This window comes from Mustelus asterias, chromosome 25 (assembly GCF_964213995.1).
Source record: "Mustelus asterias chromosome 25, sMusAst1.hap1.1, whole genome shotgun sequence".
NCBI lineage: Eukaryota > Metazoa > Chordata > Chondrichthyes > Carcharhiniformes > Triakidae > Mustelus > Mustelus asterias.
This window is the reverse complement of record NC_135825.1, coordinates 47,290,563-47,317,452: the sequence shown is the minus strand read 5'-3', so window position 1 is coordinate 47,317,452 and position 26,890 is coordinate 47,290,563. Positions and strand designations below refer to the sequence as shown.

At 44.3% G+C, this 26,890-nt stretch overlaps 1 protein-coding gene across 2 annotated transcripts in view; it reads left to right on the top strand.

The window, feature by feature from the left end:
• The window catches only part of tmem9 (transmembrane protein 9), a 69,287-nt gene that overhangs the window by 15,548 nt on the left and 26,849 nt on the right, over positions 1 to 26,890 (top strand). For both annotated transcript variants that reach the window (XM_078197709.1, XM_078197708.1), the window contains exons 3-4: positions 15,466 to 15,574; positions 17,135 to 17,266. In XM_078197709.1, coding sequence (XP_078053835.1) covers positions 15,466 to 15,574; positions 17,135 to 17,266 — 241 coding nt within the window. The remainder of the gene's footprint in view (positions 1 to 15,465; positions 15,575 to 17,134; positions 17,267 to 26,890) is intronic.

Here is a 26,890-nt window from a genome sequence, read left to right as displayed (position 1 = left end):
AATCAGTGAAGGAATGTTTATACAGTCTGGGCTCGTTGCAATCCTTGTGTGACTGACTGATAACACTCCTTTCACCAGATACAGCGCTGTCCCCGTGTACACATGATGCAGCACCCACTCTTTGGAGTAGTAAATGCTCCATTTTGTGGCACAGCCAAACAAAAGGTGCATCAATTGTAATCTTTACAGAATCATAGAATCCTGCAGTGCAGAAGAGGCCATTCAGCCCATCTAGTCTGCACCATATCTCTGACAGAACATCTTACCTAGGCCCTCTCCCCTGACCTATCCCTGTAACCCCACACATTTTTAGTTGCTAATCCATCTAACCTACACATCTTGGGCCACCAAGGGGCAACTTAGCATGGCCGATCCACCTAACCTGCACACCTTTCGATTGTGTGTGTGAGGGGGGGGGGGAGCAGAGCACCCGGAGGAAACCCACGCAGATACGGGGAGAACGTGCAAACTCGACACAGTCACCCAAGTCTGGAATTGAACCTGGGTCCCTGGCGCTGAGAGGCAGCAGTGCTAACCATTGTGCCACCATGCCTCCTTTTGTCTCACAGTGTGATATAAAGGGGCTCTGTTGACCGAAGCTGTAAATGGGAATGATGGTCAGGAGAGCTGATTGTTTGGCATAGTTTCTGAAATGCGTTTTTCAATATTTCTGCTCAATAGTGAAAAGCTGTGTCTCTGTTTGCAGGGGGCTGCAGATTTCCTGTTCTTGCTGTCTTTTCTAATAAACCCATTGGATTACCCAGAATCTGGGAACTTCCAAGAAACCTATAGCCTGGGTAGTCTTGAAATCAAGTTGGGCTTCTTCTGAGTCTCTCCGTCAGATGGCTGATCAGATGGTAAAATTGTGAATCAGACCCACTTCAAGATGAATTTTGCTCATCTCTTTAAAACAGAATTGAGAAGGGTTTAATGAAGGGTTATCCAGACTCGAGACAGTAGCTCTATTTTCTCTCTCCACAGATGATACTGTGCCTCCACAGGGCGGCACGGTAGCACAGTGGTTAGCACTGCTGCTTCACAGCTCCAGGGACCTGGGTTCGAATCCCGGCTTGGGTCACTGTCTGTGTGGAGTTTGCACATTCTCCCTGTGTCTGTGTGGGTTTCCTCCGGGTGCTCCGGTTTCCTCCCACCGTCCAAAGATGTGCGGGCTAGGTTTATTGGCCATTCTAAATTGCCCCTTTGTGTCCCGGGATGCATATGTTAGAGGGGTTAGTGGGTAAATATGGAGGGATATGTGGATAGGGCCTGGGTGGGATTGTGGTTGATGCAGACTCGATGGGCCGAATGGCCTCTTTCTACACTGTAGGATTCTATGCTGACAGACCTGCTGAGACTTTCCCGCATTTTCTGTTTTTGTTTGAGAAGGAAGGTAGATCTCTTTTCTCACAACCAATAAGTACTTGGTGTGTAGTCCAGGATCATTCAGGTATGATCACCTAAACCGACACCATGTCATAATTAAGCCTGTGAAATGTAGGTTTGATTGGTTCTCCACCTGGACAAGTTGAAGAGTCGTTGATACCCAAGCCAGATCTCTGCCTTTATACCAAGGATGCACAAAATCCTTCAGCGTTTGATCCGTGGAGAATGATCACTTGTAATGCCAGTGCCAAAAGTTCTATTTGGCTTGAGGAATCTTCTCGTAGGTCAGATCTTTTGAGTGGATGAGTTAACTGAACCAGGAAGTTGGAGCTGCCTTTAACCCAAGACATGTAAAGATCTTGTTCTGCTAAATTCTACAAGATCTTTCGCAGTTGCCCAGTCTTGGCTGCACCCAGTTGCTACCCCAGTGAATGTACAAAACCTCAGAAAATGGAACCATGTGAAGACCAGCTGAAGCTGTGAAATCTGTGGGTGAGTGACATTGCGATTGCACTTGCAACTCATCCAGAGAATGTATAATTAGAAGCTGAAAGTGGATATTTACTCAGTATCTGCTCATCTAGGTGTGTCTCTTATATATATATATATATATATATATATATATACACACACACACACACACAGACGCAACAGAGGCAGAAATCTGATCATATTCATATTCCGATGTTTACTTCAGGAAAGGCAGCTGTAACCCATGTTTATATTTCAATAATTGAGCCACTTTTTGATTTCCACAAGAAGTTGCTGATATTGAAATTAAAAATCGGGAGATGTCAAACTTGCTAAATAATTACTTTGTATTGGTCTTCAAGATGAGGGTAAAGAAAAATCATAACCACACAAATTACAGCTCAAAAGGAGGCCATTCAGCCCATTGAGCCTGTGCTGGCTGTCTGGAAGTTTTCCCTGTAGCCTTGCACATTCTTCCTTTTCAGATAATCCAATTCACTCTGAAAAGCCTTCGCTCTGAAAAGCCTCCACTCTGAACCGGCCTCCACCATACACTCGGGCAGCGCATTCCAGATCCAAGCACTCGCTGAGTAAAAATATTTCTACTTGTTTATTGCTGATTTTGCCAAAAACCTTAAATTTGTGCCCTCTTGTTCTTGATCCTTCCACCAATGGGAGCAGTTTCCCCCTAGCTATTCTTTCCAGACCCCTCCATGATTTTGAATACCTGCATCAAATCTCTTCTCCAATCTATCAAAGTAAAACAGAAGTTCCTCACCTCTGGAACCATCCTCATGAATCTTTTCTGCACACTCTCTCGCCACTAATGCCTTCACATCTTTCCTAAAGTGTGGTACCCGAACTGGGCACACTTACTCACAAGGCGGCACGGTGGCACAGTGGTTAGCACTGCTGCCTCACAGCGCCAGGGACCTGGGTTCGATTCCCGGGTTGGGTCACTGTATGTGCGGAGTCTGCACGTTCTTCCCGTGTCTGCGTGGGTTTCCTCCGGGTGCTCTGGTTTACTCCCACAGCCCGAAAGATGTGCTGGTTAGGTACATTGGTCATGCTAAATTCTCCCTCAGTGTACCCGAATAGGAGTGTGGTGACTCGAGGATTTTAACAGTAACTTCATTGCAGTGTTAATGTAAGCCTACTTGTGACACTAATAAATAAACTTTAACCTTTATTCCAGTTGAGGTTGAACAAGTACGCGACACAAGTTTAACATAACTTCCTTGCATTTGTACTCCGTGTGTCTATTAATAAACCCTAGCATGCTTTATTAACCATGTTCTCCACCAGTTCTGCCACCTTCAGTGATTAATGCACAGAGACATCCTGTCTGTTCCTGTACCCATTTTAGAATTGTGCTCTTTGTTTATATTCTCTCTCTGTGTTCTTCCTACTGTAATGAATCACTTCACACTTTTCTGCACTAAATTTCATCAGTCACTTATCTGTCCAATCCACCAACCTGTCTATGTCCTTTTGAAGTTCTACACTATCCTCAGTTCACAGCATTTCCAAGTTGCGTATCATCTGCAAATTTTGAAATGGTGCCCTGTACGATAAGGTCTAGGTCACTAATAAATATCAAGAAAAACAGGGGTCTAATACCAACCCCAGGAAAGTCACGACAATCCTTCCTCCAATCCGAGAAACAACCATTAATGTCCGTCTCCTGTCACTCAGCCAATTTCACATCCATGTTGCTACTTTTACTCCATGAGTCTCAACACAGATCTGTCGAGTGACACTTTATCAAATGCCTCTGGAAGTCCATGTACATCACATCAACAGTATTGCCCTCATCAACCCCTAAACCCACATTAGCCAGTGATGTGAGCAAGAGTAAAAATTAATCAAGTAGAGGAATTTACTGGTTTAATATTTTTCTTAATCACTCAGGAGACTGACATCCCAGAACATTGAAAGAAATAAGCAAGGAAATGAGAGGCACTTTGGTCTTACATTTCAAACCACACACATCGACACTCACACTCGCGCTCGCTCTCTCTCTCTCATGCTCTCTCTCTCCTCTCTCTCATGCTCACTCTCTCCTCTCTCACGCTCTCTCTCTCTCTCCTCTCTCATGCTCTCTCTCCTCATGCTCTCTCTCTCCCACGCTCGTGCTCTCTCTCTCTGTCCTCTCTCTCATGCTCGCTCTCTCTCCTCTCACACGCGCGCTCTCTCTCTCCTCTCTCTCTCTCTCTCATGCTTGCTCTCTGTCCTCTATCTCACGTTCGCTCTCATGCTCGCTCTCTCTCATGCTCGCTCTCTCTCATGCTCGCACTCTCTCTCTCTCTCTCATGCTCGCTGTCTCTCCTCTCTCTCTCGTGCGCGCTCTCTCCTCTCTCATGCTCGCTCTCTCCTCTTTCTTACGTGCGCTCTCTCTCTCTCTCTCTCTCCCTCTCTCCCATCTCTCAGGATTATCCCCTTCAATTGCCAACATGGCTCCATTACTTAATAAGAGAGCGGGTGATAACCTAGAAAATTAGAGGCCTATTTGTCTAATGTCTGTTGAGAGAGAGTTGCAATAATCTATTATTTGGGACAGTGTGACAGAGTACTTGGGCAGATATGAACTGAGTAGAGAGATCTAGCATGGATTTCTACAGGTAATTCTTGTCTAATGAGCCTATTGAATTTTAAAGGTCTCTGGGCATTATTTATGTCGAGTTCCAAAGGCATTTGATAAGGTTCCACAGGTAAGGTTGCTAATTAAGATGAGAACATATTGGCAGTTTCCTGATATGGGTAGGGAATTGATTAAGAGTTGGACGACAGTCAAGATAATAGGTGTGCACTCTTGTTGATAGGATGTGACTATTGGTGCTCCCACAAATCTGTACTAGGACCTCAGTTTTACACCATTTATCCACGACTCTTCATCCAGGTTTGCTACTAACACCAAATTAGGTAAATAGTATAGATGGAAGGAGGGGTTCGGTTAGCTCGGTTGGCTGGACAGCTGATTTGTGATGTAGAGTGACACCAACAGCGCGGGTTCAATTCCCGTACCAGCTGAGATTATACATGAAGGCCGAGACTATGGCAACTTTACATTTAGATGGAAAGAAAGTTGCAAAGAGACGTCAGCAGACTAAGCAAGTGGGCAAATCTATGGCAGATGGAGTTCAATATGGGGAAATGTGAGTTCATCCACTTGATCTGAAAAAGAATGTATCAGAGTATTTTCTAAATTACAGTAAGCAAGGAGCTGTGGAGGAACAGAGTTAGGCATCCTGTACGAGAAACATTAAAAGCTATTGGAAAGGTCCCAAAAGTTATTTAAAATGCTCATGGAATGTTGACTTTTATATCAAGTTCTTCCATCCATACTTTCCAAACTATTTCCTAGAAGATGTCTAAATTAAAAACCCTCTGGGCTCTTCTATACGAGTATGGCCTGACCATTGAAGCTATGCTCTTGCACATGTAGCCTCATTCTGTCATTTCAGGCACAGGACACTCCTCTGAAGAAGAATCAAATGGACTCAACGTTAACTCTATTTCACACTCCAGTGACGCTGTGTGCTGTTCCATCGTACAACACCAAGTTTTGCATGTTCATGAGGGCCACCCTACTTGTAGTGAAGGCCTTGCAAATTGCCTCACATACAGCAGTTAAATTGTCAGCGAGTGAGGGCAGATGGTGCCTCGCTGCCTCCCTGCACACCATCCATGCTCCCTACCATTGGTCCTAGTCATAGTTTGGAAGAACAGTTTGATTATACTTCTTGGTGCCTTTCAGACTTTGCAAATCTTTCTCCTGCCCGTCTTTCTTGTTTAATCCATCCCAGTGATCACGAGTTACTCCTTCACATATACCTCTCAAGTCTGTCTTGTTTTCTGTTCCCAGTTGCGGTTTATTTTAAGCATGCAACTTCTATTGTGTCTGCATAATGGACAGACCTGAGAGTGCCACTAATTGTTCAGCTAATATATTCTTTTTCACATATTGCACTCACTAGCTGTCAGTGTAGTATGAATAGAGTGTCATGCTTAAGTCCTTTAAGCTGTTCTGTATTTGATGTAAAGCAGTGCAACACCAATTAGTTTCAATGCTACATCTTATGGACAATCAGACACTTCAAAGGTATCCTTTTGTACTGAGGTTGTTTTGAACGGAAGAAATGTCATTCAGTAACCTCGGGCAAGATAGGTTCCTAAAACAAGTTATTATTCAGTTTGTCAGTTCTTTAGACTGAGAACCTTTGGGAAAAGAGCCTGCTATCTTTCCAGAGGGGAGAAATCCTCGACTAACTTGCAATGTACAAGCATACATCAGGTTAGTATTCTAGTTATGTGGCACAACTGTATTGTGTTTTTTTTAATATTGAATTACTTGGAAATTGCAGCACAGGAATAGGCCGAATTGGCCGATGCTCATGTTTATTCTGCAGTCAGCCTCTTCCCACCCAACTCCACCTAGTATGAAAGAGAATCCAAAACTGTTCCTTAGGCATATAATTAGTACAAGGAAAAGACTTGTAAACCAAAAAAGCGATTTATGCTTGGAAGCAGAGGGCATGGCTGAGTATTAAATGGTTATTTTCCTTCTGTCTTTGCCAAGGAAGAAGATGCTGCCCAATGCCATAGTGAAAAAGGAGACAGTTGACACACTGGATGAGTTAGAATTGAAGAAGAGAAGATATTAGATAGGCCGAGTGTACTTCAAGTTGATAAGTCACCAGAACCTGGTCAGATGCATCTGCAGAATTACTAGTCATAATCTCCTAATCCCCCTTTGACATAGGTGTTGCCTGTAGAATTGCAAATGTTCTGTCCTTGTTCAAGAAAGAATGTACGAATAAACCCAACAAGTACAGGTTTAACAACAGTGGTGGGGAAGCTTTTAGAATAATTCGGGGCAAAATTAGCAATCACTAGGGCAAACGTCAATCAATTAATGAAATCCAGCACCGATTTATTAAAAGCAAATCATGTTTAACTAAGTTGATTGAGTTTTTTTTATTGAGGTAACAGTGATGGCTGATGAGGGTAATGCGTTTGAAATGGTGTACATGGACTTCCATTGATAAAGTGCCACATATCAGACCTTGGAATGAAGGGGACAATGCCAGCATGGATACAGAGTTGGCTAAGTGACATTAAACAGAGTAGTGGTGAGCAGTTGTTTTTCAGACGAAGGTTTAGAGTAAGATTCCCTAGCTGTCCATGTTAGGACCACTGTTTTTCTTAATTAATGAGTGCAGGTCAGAATTTCAAAATTTGCAGATGAGATTTGGAAATAGTGTGAATTGTAAGGTACGTGGTCAAGAGGGCACTGATAGGTTGGTAGTATGGGTGACATGTGCCAGATGAAAGTTAAGGCAGGGAAGTGTGAAGAGATGCTTGTTGATTGAGAGGCAGTATAAAATAAAGGGTACAATTCTAAAGGGGGTTGCAGGAGCAGAGGCACTGGAGGTATATGGTGACAAATTATTGACCGTGGCGTGGGTTTGACAAAACAGTTTAGAAGTCCCAATCCTGGACTTTGTAAAGAGGGGCATGAGATACAAGATTAAGGCAGCTCAACCTTTTATAAAACACTGGTACTCCTCAGCTTGAGTTGTGTGTCCCAATCTGGACTTTTGATTCACTTATTTGCTGCAGGGTTAGGTACAGTGTCTGAAGTACTTGCCCTTTCTTCAGGGATGCAGTGCTTCATTCTGGGAGAGGCCTGCACCCTGCTTTTATTGGCAGACTGGGAGTAAAGCCCAAAACGTACAGTTTGGGACCCTCGAGAAAAGTTCCTTAGTCTGGGAGAGGATTATCAGCTCCACCCTGTGATTGGGCAGACTGGGTTAAGAGTTCAGTGATCAGGATGGTTAGCTGGGGGTGGGTTTGAGACTGGGAGGCTTGAGTGATAAACAGTTAGAGATTGGGAAGAATGAAGCCTCCTTTGAAGGGTCTAGTGGGAGTACTGCTGCCTCTCCTGGCCCCCAAGGAGTGCTACAAAGAGCCAATAAACTTCGAGAATTGCCTCGGAACATCTGCAGAAATTCTAGAGGTCGGCCACCGCCATCCTCATTTATTAAAAGTTACAGTTCCATTACTGTGTATATATACAATCAGACTGTGACAGGAGGACAGTGGCAGTATTACAGGCAGCTGAAGGCAGTGTACATTCTGAAACCTGTAACATAGAGCAAACAGTTCTTTCCAAAGTGGCAGAATGGTTTTTGTCCAGCAAGAGACACCACAGATGTAACCTTCATTGTCTGACACATTCAAGCAAAATGCACCAGCCATTTCTAACCCACAAAAGCCTTGATTCTTTCAACCGTGAGGGTTTACGGAGTATCCACCTCAAATTTGTCACCATTCTCTGCTTGCTCCCCGTGATCCGTCCCAAAGGGAGGAATGCAAGCCATGATCCTTCCCAAACAAGCAACATCAAGAATGGAGCAAAACTAACAGTTTAATGCCACCAGCATTTAAAAAGGCATTTCACGGGATGTAACCAGATGAGCAGTTTTTAGACAGACCAGAAGATTACATCGTCCTGCTAGGAGGAAACACCTTAGTTAGATGATTGAACTATCAAGGGGAGGCATACATATGTTAATCTTTTGGAACCACAGAAGCTGAGAGGACAGACAACCAAAGAACCATCAAAGGAAAAAAATAGTATAATTGCCAGTCTTTTGTGGAAACAGGGAGGCAGTTTCCATCCAGCAGCCTGTAGCCAAGTTCTAGCTGCCAGACCAGAAGCAAGAGTGCAGAAACCTTTGTGGAGGCAGTTAAAATTATATCTTTGCTGAACCAGGAAGAGACCTTCTCGTGTACAGTGCAGTAACTATAAGCCGGCCTTTACTTATAGATGTATTGGATTGGATGTTGTTTGGGAAGAGGGAAGTCCTGAAAGAGTTCAGATATTGCAAATATACTTGGATCAACAAAAGGGTAATTTCTACGTCAACTGTATGGGTGTGTTTAGTAGTTCCTACGTAACTGTCTTAGATCGTTATAGTCCTGTTTGTGTATAGATGTCTTTTCTTTATTGTAATAAATAGTCTTTAGTAAGTGGTATACTACGACTGGGCTGGTTACTGTTCTCACTGGGTCTTGCACATGACTCCTCACACCATTCCCGTAAACAAAATTATACACCACCATGAACTGGTGTTGCAGGTTTGGGGGCACTCTCACAGATAACATCAAGCCAGGTTCATGACAATCACTATGCAGTTAACTGCCTGACCTGAGTATTTCCAGCATTTTCTGTTTTTATTATAGCTAAAATAAATAAATGCTGATTTGAACATTGAAAATTTGAGAGTTATAGTGTAGCCGCACACTGCACTAAAGAGTTTTCAGTGAGAGATTGCCTCGAGGGTGGCACAGTGGTTAGCATGGCTGCCTAACAGCACCAGGGACCCAGGTTCAATTCCTGCCTTGGAGTTTGCATGTTCTCCCCGTGTCTGCATGTGTTTCCTCCGACAGTCCAAAGATGTTCAGGTTATTTGGATTGGCCATGGTAAATACACAGGGTTACGGGGACATGGTGGAAGTGAGGACCTGGGTAAGATGTTCTTTAGTAGAGTTGGTGGAGACTCAATGGGTCAAATGGCCTCCTCCTGCACATTGGGCGTTCTATGATTTATTGTAACCAGCCTCAAACAAGCTGGCATGGAAGCACTCCTCTTCCTCAACCTAAAAATGGAGGAGAACTTCTTGGGAGGAAAGAGCCACTTTCCTGCACTTTACAATATACATTGGATCAGTAGCTGAACATTGTGTTAAAGTTTAAAGTTTGTTTATTAGTGTCACAAGTAGGCTTACACTAATACTGAAATGAAGTTACTGTGAAAATCCCCTAGTTGCCACACTCCGGTGCCTGTTCGGGTACACTGAGGGAGAATTTAACATGGCCAATGCACCTCACCAGCATGTCTTTCAGACTGTGGAAGGCAACCGGAGCACCCGGAGGAAACCCACACAGACACGGGGAGAACGTGCAGACTCCGCACAGACAGTGACCCAAGCCGGGAATCGAACCTGGGTCCCTGGCACTGTGAAGCCACAATGCTAATCACTGTGCCACCTTGTAATGTATCTATCCTTAGTATGTGATCATGTTTTCACATGAGTTACTTTGGGGGCTATTTCTTCTGAGCTCCAGAGCAATGTATCTGTGGGCTCCCCCAAAGATGTGTTGTGGGGAACTACCTCTTCCCCAGAGTTTCCCAGGTAAGGATTGTATGGCAATCACCTGGGAAGTGCAAACTTCCGATGGGCGAATGCCCTGCAGTAGGAACCATCCGATAATGTGATTTAAATTGCAAACTTTAGATGGTTCTGACCCCTCCATCCCTTCGACCCTCCCCTGACACAACCCTCCCCAGGCCTGATCTCTTTTTCCACAGACACACACCCCTTCCCCCCCCCCCCTCCCCCCCCCCAAATCATATCCACCTATACACTTGCTTCTCCCTGGCTTGTCAAAGTTCTGTAAGCCTGGCTGGATCTCTAACCTTACCTTGGTTCTCCAGCTGTATTGTATCTGCTGGCATTGTCGCCTGCACAGGCACAATGATACGAATGGCAGCTTCCTATGGTGCATCTGTCTACCATTGGATGTGCCCTGTACATTTCAGAATCTGGAGCCCTTGCAAGCTCTTGTGGCAGGTTGTCAGAAATATAGTGAACCTAAGAGGGGGCAGCACAGTGGTTAGCACTGCTGCCTCACCATTGCCAGGGACCCAGGTTCAATTCCCAGCTTGGGTCACTCTCTGTGCGGAGTTTGCATATTCCCTCTGTGGGTTTCCTCCGGATGCTCTGGTTTCCTCCCAGAGTAAGAAGTTTAACAACACCAGGTTAAAGTCCAACAGGTTTATTTGGTAGCAAAAGCCACACAAGCTTTCGGAGCTCTTAGCCCCTTCTTCAGGTGAGTGGGAATTCTGTTCACAAACAGGGCTTATAAAGACACAGACTCAATTTACATGAATAATGGTTGGAATGCGAATACTTACAACTAATCAAGTCTTTAAGAAACAAAACAATGGGAGTGGAGAGAGCATCAAGACAGGCTAAAAAGATGTGTATTGTCTCCAGACAAGACAGTACACATCTTTTTAGCCTGTCTTGATGCTCTCTCCACTCCCATTGTTTTGTTTCTTAAAGACTTGATTAGTTGTAAGTATTCGCATTCCAACCATTATTCATGTAAATTGAGTCTGTGTCTTTATAAGCCCTGTTTGTGAACAGAATTCCCACTCACCTGAAGAAGGGGCTAAGAGCTCCGAAAGCTTGTGTGGCTTTTGCTACCAAATAAACCTGTTGGACTTTAACCTGGTGTTGTTAAACTTCTTACTGTGTTTACCTCAGTCCAACGCCGGCATCTCCACATCATTCCTCCCAGAGTCCAAAGGTGTGTGGGTTAGGTAGATTGGCCATATTAAATTGACCCTTAGTGTCAGGGGGATTAGGAGGGTAAATACGTGGGGGTTACAGGGACAGGGCCTGGGTGGGATTGTTGTCAGTGCAGACTTGATGGGCCAAATGGCCTCTTTCTGCACTATAGGGATTCTATTTTATGAATTGAGAAACCTTGTAAGAATAAACTCTGTTGAATACATGCTCCTTGGGCTGTCCAATGCCTTCACTGAGTCCTCATCAGGCAACTCTGAATGTTTGCAATCTCCAGTCCCAGTGATGATTGTCAAGGAAATCCATTATTATTCTCATAACCAACTTTCTTCAGGACCTTGCAAATGTTACTGATGCTGACCACTAGGTGGTACACAAGACTAAATTGTGACTTGCTGGAAGTATCTTGTCTGAGATTGCTGTGTCTCAGAGTATTGTCTGTGAATGGGAGCTCCCGCTGAGAACCAGCATCTTTCAGCTATGTTATAGAGTCACAGGATCCCTACAGTGGAGAAAGAGGCCATTCAGCCCATCAGCATCAATCCTCCAAAAGAGCATCCCACCCAGGTCCGCTCCACCTGTCCCATCCTCATAACCCTGTGTGTTCGCCATGGCCAACCTATCCAATCCACACATCTTTGGATATTATCGTGAGTTGGACTTTATCAAGCTTGTCTATGCATTTGATCCTAAAAAAGATGTGGGTTATGCAGATCCGTTCTCTTCTGCTCTATCCTGTCCGTTCTCTTCTGCTCTATCCTGCACAGTGTGCCTAGGAGTGCCCGCAGCCTGGGGCCTTCAGTGCCTGGGGCTGCACACAGGCTGCGGCCTTCAGTGCCTAGGAGTGCCCGCAGCCTGGGGCCTTCAGGCCTAGGGCTGCACACAGGCTGCGGCCCTCAGGGCCTGGGGCTGCACACAGGCTGCGGCCCTCAGGGCCTGGGGCTGCACACAGGCTGCGGCCCTCGGGGCCTGGGGCTGCACACAGGCTGCGGCCCTCGGGGCCTGGGGCTGCACACAGGCTGCGGCCCTCGGGGCCTGGGGCTGCACACAGGCTGCGGCCTTCGGGGCCTGGGGCTGCACACAGGCTGCGGCTCTCGGGGCCTGGGGCTGCACACAAGCTGCGGCTCTCGGGGCCTGGGGCTGCACACAGGCTGCGGCCCTCGGGGCCTGGGGCCACACACAGGCTGTGGCCCTCGGGGCCTGGGGCCACACACAGGCTGCGGCCCTCAGGGTTGCCAATCTGATCCCAGTGAGCCGATGGAATCTTTGATTTCTCTCCATCAGTCATTAGATTGTTGCATTTCTCACTATGTTTTTGATTTACTGTCACTATTACTGTGTGTTAACATATTAACATTTTCTACAATATTCATTTTTAGGGTTGCTGACATTGTCAGAACCTGGCTGTATCAGTATTTTCCCTGAGATTCCTACTCAGAGAACTGTCTCCTTTGTCCTGTTCTCTCTACCCAGTTTTGAACTCTTAAATCCATCAGAAATGAAATGGTTGCCACGCAAGTGGCCATTTGGCCCATCATAAGAATGCCAGCTCTTCCCATGAGCCACTTAACTAGTCTCACTCCCTGTCCTTTCGCTAAAGGCCTGCAGTTTTCTTTTACATTTCAGGTGCTTATCCAATTTGCATTTGTATTGAGTATTTCCAACATTTTCTGTTTCTATTTCAGATTCCCATCATGTGCACATGGAGTATTTTGCTTTTGTGGAAATCTCTACAAGTTTCTACAAGACAGAATAGCTTTAGACTTGATTAAACCCATCAGAACTATTTGCATATCCACTCACCTGATTCAATTGTTAAATTTCCAGTCTGCATCCAGCAGGATATAAATATAAAAGTTTGGAAAGAGCCTTATAAATAATGACTCCTGAAGACACAACAGAAATATAGTCCTTTCATATAAATACCCCTTCTATCACTGGGTTAATTATCTTGCTGGTTTATTGGCCGGTACAAATAGGTCCCAGATTTCAGGCAACTAGAACTTGCTGCCTCCTATTACTGCTAATGTGCCTGAATATCCCAAAATTGAGTTAAATCTCAAGTAGCAATGTGGTAACTTTTATCATCAAATGAGTGTAGTGATGTGATATTGCCCTGCTGCAGAGGTTCAGTGTACCACGCTGTTTATTACAGCAAAAAGGAAGCTGTTGGATGCTCTCAGCGTCAGGAAAGCAGCATCTGTGGAAAGAACAGAAGGCAATGTTTTGGGTGTAGACCCACAGACATTGCCTGACCTGCTGAGTGCCCCCAGTGTTTTCTGTTTTGATTTTGGATTTGCAGCACCTGCAGCATTTTGTTTTTTATCCACCTGTTTATTGCATGTCTCATTTGCACCTAAATATGCTTTGAAAGGTAATGATAGGTACAGTGTAATTGCTTCTTCCTCTTCTATCACCCCCACACACGCATGCATGCACACACAGGCACGCGCACATGCTTGCACACACAGGCACGCGCACATGCTTGCGCACACAGGCACGCGCACATGCTTGCGCACACAGGCACGCGCACATGCTTGCGCACACAGGCACGCGCACATGCATGCACACACAGGCACGCGCACATGCTTGCACACACAGGCACACGCACATGCTTGCGCACACAGGCACGCGCACATGCTTGCGCACACAGGCACGCGCACATGCATGCACACACAGGCACGCGCACATGCATGCACACACAGGCATGCACACACAGGCACGCGCACACAGGCACGCGCACGTGCATGCACACACAGGCACGCGCACATGCATGCACACAGGCACGCGCACATGCATGCACACACAGGCACACGCACATGCATGCACACACAGGCACGTGCACATGCATGCACACACAGGCACGCACACATGCATGCACACACAGGCACGCGCACATGCATGCACACACAGGCACGCGCACGCGCACACATTTCCCCAAACTCTTGCAGAGTACTGCTTCCAGCAGGGTAACAGGAATACATTCATTAATAAAGAACCATAGAAAAATTAGTCAATCTATTACAAGTACTGATGAAATTGGATTGCACCATAGACGACATGCTTTCCAGCTACATTTGGTGGAATGTATTTGAAAACCAAGGGAGGGAGAAAACAGGGAATTATAGAAAGGTTAGCCTAACATCAGTAGTAGAGGAAGTGTTAGAGTCTGTTATAAAGGATGAAGCAACAGGATGCTTAGAAAATATCAACGTGATTAGACAAAGTCAACATGGATTTATGAATGGGAAATCGTGTTTGACAAACCTACTGGAGTTTTTTGAGGATGTAACTGGTAGAATGGGAAAGAGTGAACCAGTGGGTGTGGTGTATTTGGCTTTTCAGAAAGCTTTTGATAAAGTCTCACATGAAGTTAGTTTGCAAAATTAAAGCACATGGGATTGGAGGTAATATATTCACATGGATTGTGAATTGGTTAGCAGACAAGAAACATAGAGAGTAGGAATATATGGGACTGTTTCAAAGTGTCAGGCAGTGACTAGTGAGGCCACAACATGCGTCACTGATTTGGATGAGAGATCCAAATGTAATATTTCCTCGTTAGTGAACTAAATGGGTTTTTATGACAGTCGACAATGGTTTCATGGTCATCATTATTCAAATTTCACCACCTGCCATGGTGGGATTCGAACCTGGGTCCCCAGAAGCATTACCCTGGGCCTCTGGATTGCTAGTCCACTGATAATACCACTACACCACTGCCTCCCCTTGGGTCAACTGGTCCTAGATTCAGTGGAGTTTAGAGGAATGAGAGCGGATCTCATCGAAATGTATAACATTCTGACAGGGCTGGGCGGACTGGATGCAGAGATGTTGATTCCTCTGTCTGAGGGAGGGGTGGGGGGGATCCAGGAAAAGGGGTCACAGTCTCAGGATACGGGCTAGGCCATTTAGAACTGAGATGAGGAGAAATTTCTTCACTCGGAGAGTGGTGAACCTGTGGAATTCTCTACCACAGAAGGCTGTGGAGACTAAGTCACTGAATATACTTAAGAAGAAATAGGTAGATTTCTAGACTAAAGGTGTCAAGGGGTATGGGGAGAGCGCAGGCATGTGGTGTGGAGCTGGAGGAGCAGCTATAAATAGTTGAATGGCACTCTTGAATGGCCTGATCCCATTTCCAATGTTTCTAACTACATGTTAAAAGTTGTATTTTTTGTTGAGAGTCCTAGTTGTTCAGTAATATAAGACGTTGTTTTGTGTTTTCAGTAACTGTCTGCATGTTGTGGAGCCCATGCCAGTTCCAGGCCGGGATGTGGAGGCTTACTGTTTGCTGTGTGAGTGTAAATATGAAGAAAGAAGCACCACTACAATCAAGGTACAGCCAAGCGTTCTGCATGTCATCTGATTGATTCAGTTTCCCCATTCTAAAGCACACTGTCCACCTGTAAGAATAACTTTGAGCACAATTGCTCATCAAGGCGACTCTTTGTTTGATGTCTTGGAGCTGATTTGTTGAAGTGTGCTTTGGATTTATTTCGTACTTCTGTTCATGCTTAAAATCATACAGCACAGAGGGAGGGAGGGAGGAGGCTATTTGGTCCATTCTGTCAATGCCAGCTCTTTGAAGGAGCTACCCAATCAATCCCACTCCTGTCATTCTCCTAGCCCTTCGTGTTTCTCCTTTTCGAATATTCAATGAGCTCCCGCCATTTGTGGGGGTTCCGTTCCCACAAATTCATGCAAAGTGTGAAATCGTGAATGGCAAGCTAGCGCACCTGCAGAGTCGGCTTATGCGCAGTGCGTGCTTTATACGTGGGAAAGGTGAGAGTTTAACATTCTAAGTTGTGGTTAACTGATGTTCTGGGGCCATGAACCACGATTGCATGTACAACACATGTATGAGTAGACTAATTTGTGATGGAGGAGGTCGCGAATGACAGGAGTTGACTGTATATCCAATTTTGAAAAATACTATTTCATGTCCTTCCACCATTGTTTTGAGACAGTGCGTTCCAGTTCCCCGTAACTCAGTGCATTAAAAGAATTTCTAACTCTCCCCACCGTTACTTTTGGCACTTATCTTAAAGCTGTATCCTCTCAAACTGACCCATCCGCCAGTGGAAACAGTTTCTCTCTCGTCAAAACCCATTCACAATTTTCAATACTTCTTATTAAATATCTCCACAACATTCTCTGCTCCAAGGGGATTGCCCTCCTTGGAGCAGAGAATATTGTGGAGATATTTAATACGGTCCTTGCTTTCTATATCTGCCATTTCATTTGGTGAGTGAAAACAAACTGAGAAGAAAAACATTAAATTAACTCAAGTCATAAAAAACCAGGGATGTCATAAGCTTCAACTTCAGCCTATACTGGGTTTGCTGACTTACAACCAAAACACAACCTGTCATGCTGCAATTGGCTTTGTTACGGGGGAAAGAATATAGCCAGAGGTTCCTGCTCAAGGTGACCATTGTGAGACCTTTGCTGGAATTGTCTGTGTGGAAATCGGGTGAAGAGAGGACTTGGCCTTGGCCATGATGCTTCCTGCAGTTGAATAACCTAGTTAGGCTCACTATTAAAGCATTACATGCATCATGGTCAGTTGGATTGTCAACACTTGTTGGGAGAAGTAAGGAGGAAAGGAAAGAGCATCTAGTTCATTAGTTTTGGGGATCATGGATGCAGTTTTGAGTATTAGTGCTGTGTGATACATAACAATAACACTCCACAATGCTGCCTTCATTCTAAAGATTGCTTTTGAAAATTCCTGATTGGCTCATTGCCTAACTGTGGGAGATGAAGTTGAAGTTAATCGTGCAATGTTTCTTGTTTAAAGGAGTCCATTTGTATCAAAAGCAGGAATGCAAATGTGAGCTTGCTGTTTATGAACAATCGCAGATACGTTTACTCTTTTTAAATCTTGATTTGACAGGTAACAATCATCATTTACCTGACTGTTGTTGGAGCTCTGTTGGTGTACATGGCATTCCTGATGATAGTGGATCCACTTATCCGAAAGCCAGATTCCTACATTCAGCCTCTGCACAATGAGGAAGACACTGAGGTAAGAAAAGTGAATTCTCGGTGGATTTATTAAATATGGAGATTACTCACCATTTCATGGTGAATATGTTCCAGGTGCGGGCACTTTGTATTACAGGGTCTGATTTGCAAACACAATTTATTTTTATACTTTGTATTTTGTTAGTAATAAGTTAGCCTCTTTAATAGAGAGTGTGATATATTTTTTCTTTTGGATCTTTCAAGCTGTCTTCATTACTTCCCATTGACTTTGAGAGTGTTACAGATTAAACAGATAGTGATACTGTCTCGAACAAAGTTTATTTAGCTACGTTCCTTCCATGGGCAGGATTTGCACTTAAACCAAAAGGTGCAGAAATCACATTGAACATAGAAATGGATCTTAGCTCACGTACAAAATCAGAAACTGAACACTCGTGAGAAATGTAGTGTAAGGGGAGGTGGTGGCATAATGGTATTGTCACTAGACTAGCAGTCCAGAGACCCAGGGCAAGATCTGGGGAAGATCATCCATGGCAGAGGGTGAAATTTGATTTCAGTAAAAATCTGGCATTAAATTGTTGACGGTCGTAAAACCCCATCTGGTTCACTAATGTCCTTTAGTGAAGAAAATCTGCCATCTGTGCCTGGTCTGGCCTACACGTGACTCCAGACCCATCACAATGAATGGAGAGCAGTTAGGGATGGACAATGAATACTGGCCCAGCCAACAATGCCTACATGCCCCAAATGAACTTTTGAAAAAAAGGATGGGGGATATAATGAATACAGTCCGGAGCTGAGTGTGTTTTGGATTCTTTTGTTTCTACGCTATTAATGATCTTGTTAATGGATCACCAATCCCCTTGTGCAGATAAATAGCAAATAAAAATGAACATTGATAAATGCATTGTAACAGTTGAATAAATGTGCATTATAAGGACAGTGAATGGAATTGATTTGGACGAGAGAGACTTGGAAAACGATTTAGGAGTGTGGAGACATCACATGAATATACGGCCAGAACGGTGGAGTACTAGTTTCCGGAGGTTACACTCTGGCTTTAAGCTGCATGCATTCATCTCCAATATAATATTATCACCAGTTGCCATCTCACTAACCATTGTAATATTATCATTAAACACTCAGTACCTCACTCTCCAATGTTAATGTTAATTACTCAGTACCTCACTCTCCAATGTAATATGATTAATCACTATCTCAGCAGCTTCTAAAGTCCCAAGTTAAAAAGAGTGAATGTGTTGCAGTACCTTTTGAAAGTTATGTATTCCACATATGGCAGCAACGCACTGGTGTTTTGGCCTATTGATTTGTATGCTGTGAACACAAGAAATCTATACGTAGACTACCTGACCCCGGAGTACTTATGGAAGTGGCCCTGGAAATAGTAGATCCATTGGTCATTCTCCAAATTTCTTCGGGCTCTGGACTGGTTCCTACAGATTGGAGGGTAGCTAATGTAAGCCCGTTATTCAAAAAAGGAGGTAGAGAGAAAATAGGGAAAGTAAGCCTAACTTCAGTATTGGGGAAGTTGCTGGAGTCCATTATCAAGGATTTCATAGCTCAACATTTGGAAGGCAGTGGTATAATCAGACAAAGTCAACATAGATTTACAAAGGGGAAATCATGCTTGATGAATCTATTGGACTTTTTTGAGGATATAACTAGTAGAGTTGATCGAGGAGACCAGCGGATTTGGTTTATTTAGACTTTCAGAAGGGTTTCGACAAGGTCTCACATAGCAGACTACTATGTAAAGTTAAAGCGCATGGAATTGCAGTTAGTGTCTCGGGATGGATCGAAAGCTATTGTATTGTGGAATACAATACATTCACTCTTTCTTTTTATCTTCCTAGCAGATAGGAAGCAAAAGAGTTGGCATAAATGGGCATTTTTCCGATTGGCACACAGTGATTAGTGGGTAATGCAGGGATCTGTGCTTGGACCCCAACTATTCACATTATATATAAATGGTTTAGGAGAGAGATCTAAATGCATTATCTCCAAATTTGCAGATGATACAAAGTTGGGTGAGCTGTGAGGATGCAGAGATGTTTAAGCATGATTTGGACAGACTGAGTGTGTGGGCATATGTATGGCAGATGCAGTATAATGTGGATAAATGTTAAGTTATTCACTTCTGTAGCAAAAGGCAGATTATTATTTGAATGGGTGTAAATTGAGAGAAGTGGATACTCAACGATACCTCGGTGTCCTAATGCATCAGTCACTGAAAGTAAGCACACAGGTACAGCAGGCAGTAAAGAAGGCAAATGCTATGTTGGCCTTCATAGCAAGAGGATTTGAGAATAGGAATAGGTATGTTTTACTGCGATTGTACAGGGTGTTGGTGAGGCCTCACCTGGAGTGTTGTGTGCCGTTTTGGTGTCCTTTTCTGAGGGAAGATGTCCTTGCTATAGGGGGAGTGCACTGAAGATTTACCTGGCTGATTCCTAGGGTAGCCATGGTGTGTAGATGCCTGCGTTGGACTGGGGTAAGCACAGTAAGAAGTCTCACAACACCAGGTTAAAGTCCAACAGGTTTATTTAAATAAAGATTTCTTATGATTCCTGGGGTGGCAGGTCTGTCATCTGAGGACAGACTTAAGTTGGTTAGGATTGTATTCATTGTAGTTTAGACGAGTGAGAAACTTATAAAATTCTAACAGGATTAGATAGATTTCAGAAAGCATGTTCCGGGTGGTGGGGGAGTCCAGAACGAGGGGTCATAGTTTGAGGATAAGGGGTAAACCTTTTAGAATTGAGGTGAGGAGAAATTTCTTCACTCAAGAGTGTTGAATTTGTGGAATTCACAACCACAGAAACTGAGGGCACAACGTTGTCTGATTTCGAGAAGAAATCGGATATAACCTTTGGGGTTAAAGGGATATGGGGTGAAGGTGGGATCAGGACATTGATTTTAATGATCAGCCATGACCATAATGAATAGTAGAGCAGTTTCAAAGGGCCGAATGGCCTACTTCTGCTTCTAGTTTCAATGTTGATGGCTTAGTGAGTCATGCACTGCACAATCCAGAAAGGTCCAATGTTTGACTTGAGGACTGTGCTCTGTTGACTAGAGAAACAGTTGGGAAACTGTAAATGACTGTGCTGCCTTCAGGCTGAAGAGCAATAAGTAAGACATCTTTCTGCTTCTTGCAGCCTGGTCGCCCCTACTGGAAATTGCACATCCTTAAATTTGTAGAAATTGTGATTTCATTACCAGATCCCTGAACTGTGAATAGCATGGTAACGTCAGAAGCAGCAGTGATAGGGTTAATAATAGGGTCCAAAGATGTGCGGGTTAGGTTGATTGGCCATGCTAAAATTGCCCCTTAGTGTCCTGGGATGCATAGATTAGAGGGATTATTGGGTAAATATATAGGGATATGGGGGTAGGGCCTGGGTGGGATTGTGGTCGGTGCAGACTCGATGGGCTGAATGGCCTCTTTCTATGCTGTAGGGTTTCTAAGATTCTAAGATAACTTCACTGTCACCAGAATGATGAAGAGAAAAACAAGATAGCTTGTCACCTTCCGATCCCTCTGGTAGAAAGGTGGTATTAGTGGAGGAAGAGGATAGAGGTGGTGGCATAGTGGCATTGTCACTGGTGATAATCCAGAGACTAGGTCAATTCTCTGCAATCTTGGGTTCAAATTCCACCGTGACAGATGGTGATATTGAATTCAATAATAATCTGGAATTAAAATCTTGACCATGGAATCATTGTCGATTATCTCAAAAACCCATCTGGCTCACTAATGTCCTTTAAGGAAGGAAATCATCCATTCATACCTGGTTTGGCCTACACATGGCTCCAGATCCACAGCAGTGTGGGTGACTCTAAAATACCCTCTTAAATGGCATAATAACCAATCAGTTGAAGGGCAATTAGGGATGGGCAATAAATGCTGGCCCAGCCAGTGACACCCTGAGCCCATGAACAAATGAAAAAAGAATAATCTACTCTCCACCTAAAAACGTTGCTTGAAACGTTAGGTTGATTGGCCAGGTTAAAAATTGCCCCTTAGAGTCCTGAGATGCATACATTAGCGGGTAAAATATGTGGGGGTAGGGCCTGGGTGGGATTGTGGTCGGTGCAGACTCGATGGGCCGAATGGCCTCCTTCTGCACTGTAGGGTTTCTATGATTTCTATGATTTCTATGAAACCATACAGTCGTAGGGAAGAGAGGGAAAAGAGGAACCTCTCCTCACCCGCTTCACCCAGCCCCAAGATCTGCGCCACCAAAAAAGGAGAGCAGTAGTGTCACGGGTACGCCAACTTTTGCAAGTTCCCCTCCAAGTCACACCACATTCTGACCTGGTCATATATCCCAGCTACTTTCTCAAAAACCTGGAATTCCTGCCAAGCATCATTGCCATTGCTGGAGTCATTTTGGGAAAAGGCTCTCCGTGCACCTTCTCTGGCTACCTGAGAAAAGGGTAAGAGTTTTAACAACACCAGGTTAAAGTCCAACAGGTTTATTTGGTGGCAAATACCATTAGCTTTCGGAGCGCTGCTCCTTCATCAGATGGAGTGGAAATCTGCTCTCAAACAGGGCACAGAGACACAAAAATCAAGTTACAGAATACTGATTAGAATGCGAATCCCTACAGCCAGCCAGATCTTAAAGGTACAGACAATGTGGGTGGAGGGAGCATTAAGCACAGGTTAAAGAGATGTGTATTGTCTCCAGACAGGACAGCCTGCAAGTCCAGGAGGCAAGCTGTGGGGGTTACTGATAATGTGACATAAATCCAACATCCCGGTTTAGGCCGTCCTCATGTGTGCGGAACTTGGCTATCAGTTTCTGCTCAGCGACTCTGCGCTGTCGTGTGTCGTGAAGGCCGCCTTGGAGAACGCTTACCAGAAGATCAGAGGCCGAATGCCCGTGACCGCTGAAGTGCTCCCCAACAGGAAGAGAACAATCTTGCCATCTACCAGGTACACGGTACCTACTCTTGCAACTCGGCCAACGTTGTCTACCTGATACGCTGCAGGAAAGGATGTCGCGAGGCATGGTACATTGGGGAAACCATGCAGATGCTGCGACAACGGATGAATGAACACCGCTCGACAATCACCAGGCAAGACTGTTCTCTTCCTGTTGGGGAGCACTTCAGCGGTCACGGGCATTCGGCCTCTGATATTCGGGTAAGCGTTCTCCAAGGCGGCCTTCACGACACACGACAGCGCAGAGTCGCTGAGCAGAAACTGATAGCCAAGTTCCGCACACATGAGGATGGCCTAAACCGGGATGTTGGATTTATGTCACATTATCAGTAACCCCCACAGCTTGCCTCCTGGACTTGCAGGCTGTCCTGTCTGGAGACAATACACACCTCTTTAACCTGTACTTATTGCTCCCTCCACCCACATTGTCTGTATCTTTAAGATCTGGCTGGCTGTAGGGATTCGCATTCTAATCAGTATTCTGTAACTTGATCTTTGTGTCTCTGTGCCCTGTTTGAGAGCACATTTCCACTCCATCTGATGAAGGAGCAGCGCTCCGAAAGCTTATGGTATTTGCTACCAAATAAACCTGTTGGACTTTAACCTGGTGTTGTGAGACTTCTTACTGTGTTTACCCCAGTCCAACGCCGGCATCTCCACATCATACCTGAGAAAACACATTGGATGTGACAACATTGGAGTGGTCGCATTTATTGTTGCTGTCCAGACGGCTCAGTATTGAAGCATAAAACAGGAGCTATACTTTTAGAAACATTCACATAGGTGCACATTACGAATATGTCCCTCTAAATACAAACCCTGGTCTTATTCTGTTCCTATTTTTAGGATTCCAAGTGAATTCTGATTTAATGTTCATCATCTTCATCCAATTAAAGACAATTAATATACCGCTCGCATCTGAGACATTTTTAGAACAAGATCAAGTAGCTAAGCTTATGGCTTAGACTGTCTCCCATTTCAGCTCAGTGTGACTGAGGGAGGAAAATATGTAGGATTGACAGGAAGAATTCTAAATAAGAATTCTGGATTTGCATTACAATGATGAGCTGGAGCTTTCCCCCATTGTAAAAACATGGACTCCTGCCCAGATATAAATTAAAGTCAGTCAGCGACACTTTTTCAACTGGATCAGAAGGCTGTGGCCTCCAGGTTCATTCAGGCTATTGACAATATAGACTAATGTTTCAGTGCAGCACTTGGGGAGTGCTGCATTGCTAGAGATGTATTCATATAAGGTGTTAAACTTAGCCCCTTGCTACCTATCTTGATTCAAGTGAGTATTAACAATTCTGAGATACTCCTCTTCAAAGAAAAGCACTGAGTTCACGCCATTCTTCCCTCGACCAATGCCAACACCTCGCTGATATTTGTGGACATTTTCTGGTAGAGAATGATGGTGCTTACAGAGCATATATAAGCAGCATATTATGTGCACGAAATGAGCTGATAGTGTGCTATACAAATGTGAGCCTGTATATAATGCTTGCGTTTTCTACTTCTGCCTAATTGTCCAATCACTGAGGCCGTTGTCTCGAGCCTTTGCTTTTGGGATTATTTTTGTTGAGCGTTGTCACCTTTTATTGTGGGGAAGGTATGTTTAATCTCCAACTGACTTTTGCTTTGTGAATTTCCCCATTTAATGGTTGTAGCTTTTAAAATTACCTGTGTAATCTAAAAATAAAACGTATATTTAAGATCAAACATCTGAAAGAAGCTTACCACACTTCCTGCCACTCCCGTTTTAATAGATTTATTGCAGTCGTTTCCTACTTTGTTTACTGTGTAGTGATGCTCCTAATACCAGGTTGGGGGAAATTAATTCATGCCAGTCTGTGTGAGGGCTGATGAGAGCCACTGTAGGTGGTCTGATGGTAACGAGAGGAAATGAAAAATGATACAAGTGCTTATTATGGAGTAAGAAATGACAATGTTAGGCTGGTCGAATGTCGGTGAACAACACCCGGTCAGACACTTGCAGGATATCATTACCAGCAGTAAAAAGATTGTGTCTAAAACAATCTCTGGACAAAGCAGGTTGTCGCAACATGCAGCTTCTGTGGCTGCGCCGTAGTGTTGGATAGCGTCTGAAACCCGACACTTCATTTTGTTGGCGGTACCTGTGCTTTTTGAAGTTAATGATCATGAGTAGTTAAAACAAAGCTGATTTCCATACACCTGTGATGTGTCTGATTGAACATAAAGAAGTCTGTGGCTGAGCTCCTCTTTGCTGTTGTGGGCGATGCCCCTAGGATCAGAAGGATGCCAAGTTTAAGTCACGGCCTCAGCTAAGTTGACCAGCACAGCGATTGGAGGCTTTAGTACCCCAGGGCTGAGGGGAACAGCCAATTTTCTTGCTCCTAGTTGTTAGCTGATAACCCTTGCTGGGAAGCATGTGTCCGTGGTTGTTGCTTTGAGGTTGGGATCAGGTTCAGTTGTGCTGCTGTCCCAGTCAACTAACTGCCTACACACATTCAGACACACTCACAAATAATAACCCTGATAAGCTACCAGAGAGCTGCTGGCACTTATGGTTCCTTAACCTAACAATGATTTGTGCCTTCAGGGTGAGAGGGGAGGAGATAGACCAAGAAAGATTATTCTACTTGTGAAAACAGCACATGTATTCCTTGTTTCAGCAGGGTGAAGGATCATAGAGTGTGGACGCTGTGTAAATTCTTGGATTTTGTTTGACCTGAACGCTATATTTCTTAACCTAGAGTCATTGGGTTTTACAGCACAGAAAGAGGCCCTTTGGCCCATTGTGTCTGCACCTGTCCCACTTACAATGAAAAACAGGCCTTGCAATTTGTTTTAAGAAGGTGTATCCATCTACCAGCACTCGCTGTCACAGAGGTTTGCAGCATGGAAACAGGCCCTTCGGCCGAACCTGTCCATGCGGCCCTCTTCTTTTAACCACTAAGCTAGTCCCAATTACCTGCATTTGACCCATATCCCTCTGTACCCATCTTACCCATGTAACTTTCTTAACACTTTTTAAAAGACAAAATTGTATCCGTCTCTACTACTACCTCTGGCAGCTTGTTCCAGACACTCACCACCCTCTGAGTGAAAAGATTGCCCCTCTGGACCCTTTTGTATCTCTCCCCTCTCACCTTAAACCTATGCTGTTTAGTTTTAGACTCCCCTACCTTTGGGAAAAGATATTGACTATCTAGCTGATCTATGCCCCTCATTATTTTATAGACCTCTATAAGTTCATCCCTAAGCCTCCTGCGCTCCAGAGAAAAAAGTCCCAGCCTCTCCTTATAACTCAAACCATCAAGTCCCATAGCATCCTAGTAAATCTTTTCTACACTCTTTCTAGTTTAATAATATCTTTCTATAATAGGGTGACAAGAACTGTACGCAGTATTCCAAGTATGGCCTGACCAATGTCTTGTGCAACTTCAACAAGATGTCCTAGCTCCTGTATTCAATGTTCTGACCAATGAAACCAAGCATGCTGAATGCCTTCTTCACCACTCTGTCCACCTGTGACTCCACTTTCAAGGAGCTATGAACCCTGTACCCCTAAATCTCTTTATTCTATAACCCACCCCAACGCCCTACCATTAACTGAATAAGTCCTGCCCTAGTTCGATCGATCAAAATGCATCACCTCACATTTATCTAAATTAAACTCCACCTGCCATTCGTCAGCCCACTGGCCCAATTGATCAAGATCCGATTGCAATCCTGGATAACCTTCTTCACTGTCCACTATGCCAATACACACAGGCCTAGAATTCGACCTGGATTAATTTCTATGTTAAGATAGAGCACAAAATAGATTCTGGCATTACCTTTGGCTGGGAAAAAAAAGATCAGTAAAACTAGAAGGAAGGAAAGCATGATTTTAATTCTGACACAGTGATAAAACCATATGATATGGCATAACATGGCCAGATGGGGTCTAGCCCAGAATGTTGAGAGAGGCGAGGAAAGAAATTGCTGAGGTCTTGGCCAAAATCTTTGTATCCTCTTTAGCCATGGGCGAGGTACCAGAGGATTGGAGAGTAGCTAACATTGTTTCTCTGTTTAAGAAGGGCAGGAGAGACAATCTGGGAAATTACAGGCCTCTGAGCCTAACATCGATGGTTGGGAAATTATTGGAGAAGATTCTTAGGGACAGGATGTACTCACACCTGGAAGAGAATAGGTTTATCAGCAACAGGCAGCATGGTTCTGTGAAGGGGAGGTCGTGTCTCACAAACTTGATTGAGTTCTTTGAGGAAGTGACAAGAAAAATTGAGCAGGGCAGGGCAGTGGATGTTGTATACATTGACTTTAGTAAAGCCTTCGATAAGGTTCCTCATGGCAGGCTGATACAGAAGGTGAAGTCATATGGGATTGGAGGTGAGCTGGTAAGAAGATCCAAAACTGGCTTGGGCATAGAAAGCAGAGAGTAGCAGTGGAAGGGTACTTTTCTAACTGGAGGTCTGTGACAAGCGGTGTTCCACAAGAATCAATGCTGGGACCTCTGTTTGTAATATATCTAATGATTTGGAGGAAAATATAGGTAGCCTGACTAGTAAATTTGCAGATGATACAAAAATTGGGGGAGTAGCAGATAGTGAGGAGGATTGTCAGAGGATACAGCAGGATATAAATCAGCTGGAGACCTGGGCTGAAAGGTGGCAGATGGAATTTAACCCGGATAAATATGAGGTG